Below are 9925 nucleotides of genomic sequence, written 5' to 3' on the forward strand. Positions count from 1 at the left end.
ATCACTATTTCGCGCTATTTTCATGTGTCTTACCAATTCCTTTTATTTCTAACCTATTTCTATCGTGTTCTATGTTTATTTTTTCAATAAAATAGTCCATTTGAGCTGCATCTGTAATTTGCTCGAAAATTTGTTGCGTTTACTGTTTGTACTAAGTGATTTCGCCAGTGGAAAAATCATATTCTGATTCATTAGTTTTATTCCTTAAAAAACATTACATACACGCAATTTTCATGAGGGAAGTATGAAAAACGGAATCAAATGCAAGACCATTTTTTAAATAGCTGTGTCCATTTTCTTAAAGACGCATTTTGAGCTACATCCATTTTCTTAAACGCACATTTTGAGCTAAGTTCATTTTCATATCATGTATTTCGAGTGTGTTCATTTTTTGAACATGCATTCTGAGTAGTGTCCATTTTCTTATCATATATTTCGAGTGTGTCCCTCCTTTGAACATACATTTTTAGCTGTGTCCATTTTCTTATCATATATTTCGAGAGTGTCCATTTTTTGAACATGCATTTCAAGCTGTATCCCTTTTCTTAAGTGCGAAATTTGATCTGTGTCCATTTTCTTGAACACGCATTTCAAGCTGTATCTGGAAAAAAAATCTCAAAGACGATATGTTAAAATCAGTTTTTTTTGTCCATCAATTTTGATTCCTTTATTAAAACATTCAAATTAAAAAAGAAAAAATTTCTTTTTCAAAACTAATTGGCCTTTCTGTACTCATTCAAGCAAACACCTCGTTCAGTGCAAAACATGAAACATGTATACAACCATCCAATATAAAATTAAAATCTGTTTATTATATTATATGCAATTTAATAATTATTTTTAGCAGTTATACAGCTTTTTAATCTTGTTGACATCACCCCAAGACATTGTGTCCCTTTTATCATTTACGTATCCGCCCTTCTTGTCTGTAAAACTGTATTGACCCTGTTTCTTGGCGAATGCGTTGCTGCCATACATCATGATGGAACCGAAGTCAAATGGTCCAAGAATCCTATTCTCATGAGGAGCGAGTTTCTTGAATGCGTAATACCATTCTGTAATATGAAAAAAAATTATTACATTTGTAGCTACAATAAGTTTCTTCAGTTTATTTTGTTACCTTTCATGAATTAATTCAATTCGTTACCAATGAACCGTGATGGCTCAGGGGATAGAGCTTTCGCCTTCCAATGAGGTGAACCGGGTTCGAATCTCAGCACTGGCTGATCGATACGAATTCCGCATACGGCTTGCACCGACCACATAGCTGACGTAAACTATCCTCAGTGGTAGACGGATCGTGGGTTAGAGTTCCTTTGCCGTCGAGCTAACTGTAGGAGACTTTAGTGGTTTTAGTGGTTAGTTCTATCATGAAGTCCTCCACAAAGGCTAATTTCTTCTAATACTTGACCCAGGAGTTCCCTTGTCCTCTGTATTGGGTTCAAAATTACAAAGCTATGATGTTGAACATTAGAGTCGTAAACTCAGAAAATTGGGTCAGCTGTTCAACGACGGTTATAAAATAAAATCAAAGTCGTTACCTATAATAAATTAGTTCTAGTCGTTACTCATATTGGATCAGTTTAATTTGTAGACAATTATGAATTAGTTTAATTTTTAATCTATAATGTATCAATTTAATTTGTTGCCTATAATAAATTAATTTAATTTTTCACATAGGCTAGGAATGTATAAGGAAATGCAATGTATGAGAAATATGATGAAAGAATCGTCGGTACTCAAAATCTAATCATACATTTAATTGGTTTTTCTGTAAAAAATATTGATTTAAAATTTAATTAAGACGATCCTCATTTTTTTTCGTTTTCAAATATTACTGCTAGTAATAATATGGAACATGAAGCAGAGTATGTATATAGGAAGTAATCTGAAAATATTGATATGAAGATAAATTGGATATTTTAATTAAATCCAATGTTTATAAATACACCCCCAGAGCATTTAATACTTTCTTAAGAGCATTAATATTTTGAATTCGAAGCAAAGAATTATGTTCCAAAAATTGATATGATAACGTTATTTTTTAAATTCACATTTGTTAACTGTGCTTTTGGCTACCAAAACAAGAACAGTTTTATTTATGTAGAAAGTTATTTTTTAGGGTTTGTATGATACTTAAAAAACTGAAAATATGCTATCAATATTCTTATAAATAACAAATTACTTTTTATTAATTTTCACTATCATACTATTGCTGTGAATATAAGCTTATTAAATTATGCCTTTTTTCTTAAATTTGAGACAAATTTGTGACGAACCGTGATTTTCTAAAACCGAATATTTCTAGAAGAGAATTAGGGGGCCTACTATGCTGCACAATATTTAAGTATGTATAGTTATATATTTTAAAGTACGTATAATAGCGTTAAAAAAAACGTTTGCTCATATACCGTGCATATAAATATCCCCATATCTCCCCTTAATATTAACCTATAATATTCCTCAGGTGTTACATTATAGGGTAATATATAACCATATCAAACGAAATTATTATAGACAAATTAGGGAGCTTATAATGTGGCACAGTAGAACGTATGTATATACTGCATGTCTATGTGTAATAAAATTAAAAATAAAGAAAAACTGCTGCTCATATACTGCAGATATATATGACCTTATGGAACCATATCTGTCCTTATTATATTAACCTAGAATAAATAAACTCGGTCAGGTATTATATATAAGTAAAATACTTTGAATATTTTTCAGCTTTCTTATGTCCTATAAATTCCTAGCTCTATTTGCAATGCCTTTAATAAAATAGGCAATAATCTAAGTTTTTCGAATGTCAGACAACGCTAACGAAATTCACAAACAGTGAATCTTTGGCGTTTGTGAATGCTTTGACTAAGTTTGTATTGTATTCTTAGTTGATAAAAGCAAGATTGTTTTTAAATTTCTGAGTCTTTGCTAAGTCTTATATCTCTGCCGTTACTTTGAAAAAAAATATATATTTCTACTTCCATTTGCTGCACATCTTAGACAAAATTAACTACATTCCAAAAAGAAAGAAAAAATTTAAAAAAATTTGAAGTTACATTAATTTCTTCTCACGATTCTCTTAATAAAACGCAACAACTCATATAAGTATGGAAGATTAATACTTACTTTCTTCAATGTTTTCCCAATGGATGTTCAAGTAATCATCCCTGTCTGATCTGTTGTGTTCATGTTCAAAGCCAACAGCGTGCAGGAGTTCGTGTGTTGTCGTACCGAACCAATGGCAACCATCTCCCAATGACAATGATTGTTCTCTCCCTGTTCTTCCCCAATGAGACCAGCATCTAATATGATATCATTATTATTAGAAATCACGCTCCAATTTCTTTGTTTTGTAATTAAAAAGACAATGAAATGAAAAGAACAAAACTAAAACAACGAAACCTAAATTAAACCCCTTAAGGAGGACGATGATGTTCTTCATTATTAGAATATAAAAAGTACATATTAGTTCTGGCGATATAACGTGAAAACGTAATGGTACAAAATCGTTTACCATTGTTGTCGAAGCATTCTTATTGACCAGAAAATCAGATAGTACACTGAAGAGCCAAAAAAACTGGTACACCTGCCTAATATCGTGTAGGGAAGCCCGTATGGAAAGCCCATATCGATGATGTTTCGTTGAATGGTTCGCAAGCGGACATTTGTTGATGGCCCAGCATTGAAATCTGCTGCAATTTGTGGAAGGGTCTGTCACGTTTAATGATTCTCCTCAATCGTCGTTGATCTCGTTCTTGCATGATGTTTTTTCGACCCCCAGAGATGTCGTAGATTTGATGTTTTACCGGATTTCCGATATTCACGGTATATTCGTGAAATGGTTGTACGTGAAAATCCAAATTTCATTGCTATCTCGGAGTTGCTATGTCCCATCTCCTGTGCGCCGACTATAACACCACGTGCAAACTCATTTAAATCTGTATAACCTGGCATTGTAGCAGCAGTAACCGATCTAAGAACTGTGCTAGACACTCGTTGTCTTATATACGCGTTGCCGATTGCAGGGCTGTACTTTGATTGGCCCCATACACCTTTATTTGCATACTCATGCCTGTACCAGTTTTTTTGGCTCTTCAGTGTATGATAGTTTTCTCATTTGAAGAGTGGTACAAAATCGCTTTCGATTGTTGTCGAAGTATTATTATTAGCCTGAAAATTACATGGTATGATTTTTTTTTCATCAGAAGATTTCATTTCCTTGGTTTTTATAAGCATAAAATTTATAAAAGTGAAAAGATTTGTTTACTTACAAAATTTTTCTTTATTTTTGATTTATAGGTACATGGTATTTTTTACACATGGAATATTTTTTTTAAAAATCTTTTATTAGTATTTCATGTAATAATTTCGATTTCTAATTTTTATTATTACACATGGCTAAAAACTTAATGCTAAAAGCAAGGTTTTCGTTAAAAAGTAATTCATACTTTGAGGTAATTCGTATTACGAAGCATTTTATGATAAACACATTTACCCTTATTACCGTTTAAACCATTAACGATTTTAAAATAGTTAAACAGTGCTATTGTTGTTACTAATGCCAATTACCAATATCAGCAAGCTTGTTATGCCAATCCAAACAAATATTTAAGTCAAAGGGTGTTTTTCAGTGGCAACATCTATGCCAAAGAATACGAATTCAGTCACACACATACGTCACAGCTCGTTTTTCATGGAAGACCCATTCATACTCCATTCCTTCCATCACAGTTCATAATTTTGACCTGAACCTGAGAAGAGAAATCTCCCATTCAGTACCCCCTTGCTTTGTTATGGGAGCATGGAGGACTTTGTGGCTCCGACAGATTTAACGTGTACCAGTCACCATTTACAATACGGGAATTCTTCGGCCAGCTGGATTCGAACTCTTGATTTCACGAACATAAGCCCAGTGTCATACCAATCAGGCTATACCGGTCTAAGAAAATAGTATTTCATCTTATATACTTTCTAATTTACAAGATGAAATTTTGTTATTTAGAAACAGAACATTTATATAACATAATGCATAGATTTACGTGCTGAAGATTTAATGTGCACCAGCCACCATTTAATACACTGCTTTCTTTGGCCGAATGCGGGATTCGAACTTACGCTTTCACGAACATTCGAATTTATGAATACTAGCCCGACGTCCTACCTACCAGCAAATAAGTTATATATACTTTTAAAAAGTTTTGAGTAAATATATATATGGGTCATTCTCACGAAAACTGTCATTTTTGCGTTCATAAAATACCAAAAAAGTAAAGTGAATAAAAAGCTCTGAAACTTTTTATATTAATAGAAATATGTAATGGCATTATAAAGAAAGAATATATTCTATAAATTATACTTAATATTTAAATTAATTAGTTTTTTAAATAATTAATTTATAATTAATTAATTTATAATAATTAATTATTAATTAATTAATTTAATAAATAAATTAATTAATTTAATAAATTAATTTATTAATTTTTTAATTTATTTTTCAAATTAATTAATAAGTAAATTAATTATTTTCACTATTTAAAAAGTGAGGGAATGACACTAATAGTGAGGGAATGATATTTTATTTTAATACATGTTTTTATCTAAGTTACATCTACCTAAAGTTTGAAAATGATAACATACTAAGTATATCTAATATTTATTATAATTTAGTCTTATATATTTAATAGTTTTTACAGGTTTGGGAAATAAAATTGGCTGGCACGATTGAACAAAAAAAAATTTAATAATATACTCATCTTGAATCATTCCCTCACTTCAGCGTCATTCCCTCACTTTATACACTAGTGAGGGAATGACGAATTCAATAAAATTTAAAAATAACAGTTAGGCCTAATTAATTTCTGAAGTCAATCACATACAATTATATTCATACAAGAAAGCAACATATAATTATCCACTTTCTCGATGAAGTTGTATTTTATTTTACTCTAAAAAATGACATGAGGGAATGACAAATGTAAAAAATTTTACCTGGTTTGATTCATTCAAATTTATTCCACAGCAAAGCTTCTTTAAGTTGAAGATGGAAACATACTGCAATTTTGTTCAATGATGCCAGTTGTTAAATGCTAAAGTTTTTATTAAAATTTTTTTTATTCTAAGAAGATTGCTGGAGATAAGAACATTGTTGTGAGGGAATGATGCGAAGCACTGGGGACAAAGTTTAAAATAGTGCTGTGTTAATAATTTTATCAGAAATTAAATTTAAAATTGATTTTCTGAATTCCATATTTCAATATTCTGAAATAAAAAATACGAATTTGTAAAAAAAAAAAAATTATTTCAGAAACAATTTTTTTCTTTTTATAAATCAGCAGTGGGGACAAGTGAGGGAATGACATATTGGTATATTTTAATTACCTAAAATAAATAAAAAATGAAAATTTATAATTTTATTTTTATTCTTTTGTTAGCCAGCAATCTGAAGGACACTTTCCCTGAAATTTTTTTTTTCGTAAGTTGTAAAACAAACATAAAATATACTGGGGACATGAAAATGACTGTTTTTGTGAGAATGACCCATATATATATACATACTCAAGACAAACTCAAGAAGATTTATTCATGTGCAATTAATGTACTGTTTCTTGAATTTTCGTGTAATTCTAAATGTTGCATAAATTTTTTCATGTACTTCTTCAAAGTTTACTTTCACGTCTTAAAATGATACAGGTATTTTTTTTCCCAAACCCAAATAAAACTACATGAATTATTGTGTAATAAAACTAATTAGGTATGTTGCGACTATTAAATTTTGTTGCATGGTATTATTGTTGTTGATTCCTTAGTTTTCTGGGTAATTTCTTAGAATCGATAAATTTTTAGATAATTTTTTAATTACTTCATTCTAATTAATTTCGATGAATTTTATTAGATAATTTTTATGCGTGTTTTATTTTTTAGAATTAATGTTTCGATGCCAATATTTTGAACTTTGAAACAAATGAAATGATAGTCTTACCCATTGCCTTTGAAAAGTTTTACGTAATCCTGTTGGTTCGTCCTCTCAACAAAACGAACGCAGGTATACATCTGAATATACTGCATTGCCCTCTTAATTTCTGAAGTAAAAAACGCTAAAATATAAAAAATAAAACAATCATTGTTCGCAAAATAACTTACGTTTGCTACAACTTTCAAAATAAACTGAAATCTAACACTTACAGTTTTGTTTTATTATTTATCATTTGTTTTATGTTTTTAAATTCCATATGTTTTCAAATAAATTATTATACAGGGCATTTTACAGTTTATATCACCCTTTACATATACAATTTAAAAATATTCCAGGAAATTATACCTATTAGGGGTGTCAAATTAATTTTTAAAAAAATGTTATCTAAAGTTGAAAAATTACAATCGCTAGGGCTGCTTCAACGCAACGATGCTTCAGAGGCAATAAATTTCCAGCTCTCCAGCGGGCACCCAATTACGTATTCTTTTTCATTCCTTTTCCATTAATCGGAAACTTTAATGTAAATAAAAGAATAATAAATAAATAAAAATATATATTTAGATATATATAAAAAAAAGAATTTCCTTCACTATTATTTTTCTTTATTTTTTCCCATGCCTCTGCTAACTCATAATACTTGGTCCCGGAGTTCCCTTGTCTTATGGATTAGGGTCAAAATTGCATTGTAAGGCTACGGAGTTAAACATTAGTAGTTGTACACCCAGAATTGGGTCAGCTGCTCACCGATGGTTTAAAATAAAATAAATAATTGTGTTTTATGAAAAGAAAACAGCAACAATCTGCCGCTATTGGACAATCAGTAATAATCTGTTTACTATAACGACATTAGTTACTATATGTAGAGTAGAGTTGGCGTATTTACTATATGCTAGTAATGGAAACCGGAATTCGAACCTTTTAAAATAGTCAGAAGGACCCGGGTATTTTATAGATAAAAATTCCTTAACACTAAACGTGAAAGCTTTTTCACTTATTTCAAATGTATTATTTTATCCTTTCTTACACAATTCAGGAGAAATGATGTACGGCACTACACCACCAGGCCATTTCTGAGAGTCTCTTGGTATAGCATTTCGATTCTAATAATAAAAAAAAAAAACACACGAAAATAAAATAAATTTAAGCATTTAAAATCATTTCTTCAATATTAATATGTATGAAATTGAACATGGAAAAATAAATACGACACAAACGAATTTTTCTTTAATAAGCAATAAAAAAACAAATTGAAAATAAGAAATGTTCGAGAATTATTATGAACAATTAAAATAATACTTTAAGTGCTTAGTTTTTTGCTCTTCATTTTACTTTGTGAAAGGAATATTCTTTTTCAAGATGAACCACAATCACTACTTTTAATATATATTTTTACAACCTTTGCAAAAGAAGTATGTACATTGATTCCAAATTAATCACCAACGTGATATCACGAACAAACACTATATCTGGTGAATCACAAATTAAGAAAATAGGATGGAAAACAAAAATAGTTTGATTACCTGATGAATTTTTAATACGTCACGAATAATCAACATTTAATTTTCTTTTTCAAAACTTTCGTTTGATAATCAGGCAGATTTTTTTTGTTATATCTCGAAACATTTTTGTTTCTCTATACTTAAATATTAACTTGATACCCCTAATGTACATCGAGATGACGTGATTTTAACAAGATTTCATTTTTAAGTTACGAGATTTCACGCTATCATTTTTTTTAACCCTCTTCTCTTTCCCCTTTCTCCACTTTCCCCCCTCTCCGTTACCATGGTTGCTGAAAGTCTTGCTTTCTTCTCACTACAGTACGTTTCAATAAGAAATGGGAGTGAAATGGCGTGAGGAAAAAGCCATTACACTCCCATTTCTTATGGAAGCGTACTGCAGTGAGAAAAAAGATACGAAGAAGAGAAAAGTGGGAAAATTTACAAATAGTATATAATAGAATGAAACTTACTTCGTCAAGTTCAACACCTGCCAAGTCTCCGTCGTATAACCCCTCATTCATCATTGGGTCAAAGGGGACTATAGAAAGAAAATAAGGCATTTTAATAAAAGTGGGCTTATTATAAAAATATTAAAACCATCAATAACAAGTAAGCTAACAAAAGGACACAATTTTTTTTTATTTCATTGAAAGATAAATGTGGTTTCTGATACTAATTTTTGTCTCTATGTACCAATAGGCGGCAGACCATTTTGCCACCCACTGTTTCCACACCTACCCTCATGAGCATTTTGTAATACTTTTTTTTTACACAAGGCAGTTTTTTCTCAATATATATATATATATATATTTCATAAAAGCTAGGGCAAACTTGTCTCTATATCTACCGCTTCAATTTAAAAAAAATTACGACGAGCTATTGTAGTACAGATTACATGTATGCTGAATCATTAACCCTTGTGGACGGGTGATTCATAAAAGCATTCGTACAAATTCAGAATCAGGATGTAAATAAATAAAAAGGCGGTAACTTAAATGTAGGCATTGTTAATTTGACAGACTTACTTTCCCTTTACCTTCTTAAGTACTGTCAGTTTAATCATAGATATAATAAATGTTAGTTCAAGATTTAACCCTTTCGCGCCGACTGTCACAAATACGTGACAGTATAAAATCGTATCAACTAGGGTAAAAATATAAAACTGGTAATCAAAGTATTTCTTTAACAGTTTATTTGTGGGCGGAGTTATAATTCTTTGATTTATCTAATTCACCAATACTTTGTTCAAAATAAAACTATTTAGTTATACTTTGAATTAACATTGATTATACATATATTTAAGCTAACAATAATTAAAGTAAAAGCAAAGTAAGTCAGTCAAATTAGCAACGATTGCATTTAAGTTACCGTTTTTTATTTAATTACAACTTGATTCTGATTTTGTACGAATGCTTTTCTGAATCACCCGTCCCCAAGGGGTTAAAGA

General features: G+C 30.2%; 1 protein-coding gene across 1 annotated transcript in view; it reads right to left on the minus strand.

The window, feature by feature from the left end:
* Nucleotides 1-792: 792 nt before the first annotated feature.
* Nucleotides 793-9925, minus strand: part of LOC107441044 (astacin-like metalloprotease toxin 5) — an 11639-nt gene continuing 2506 nt past the window's right edge. Inside the window, exons 2-6 of the mRNA XM_016054174.2 lie at nucleotides 8949-9016; nucleotides 8001-8076; nucleotides 6983-7097; nucleotides 3130-3305; nucleotides 793-1055 (exon numbers count right to left, since the gene is read on the minus strand). Of these exons, the coding sequence (XP_015909660.1) occupies nucleotides 841-1055; nucleotides 3130-3305; nucleotides 6983-7097; nucleotides 8001-8076; nucleotides 8949-9016 (650 nt within the window). The 3' untranslated portion in view covers nucleotides 793-840. The remainder of the gene's footprint in view (nucleotides 1056-3129; nucleotides 3306-6982; nucleotides 7098-8000; nucleotides 8077-8948; nucleotides 9017-9925) is intronic.

This window comes from Parasteatoda tepidariorum, chromosome 3, assembly GCF_043381705.1.
Source record: "Parasteatoda tepidariorum isolate YZ-2023 chromosome 3, CAS_Ptep_4.0, whole genome shotgun sequence".
NCBI classification, from domain to species: Eukaryota; Metazoa; Arthropoda; class Arachnida; order Araneae; family Theridiidae; genus Parasteatoda; species Parasteatoda tepidariorum.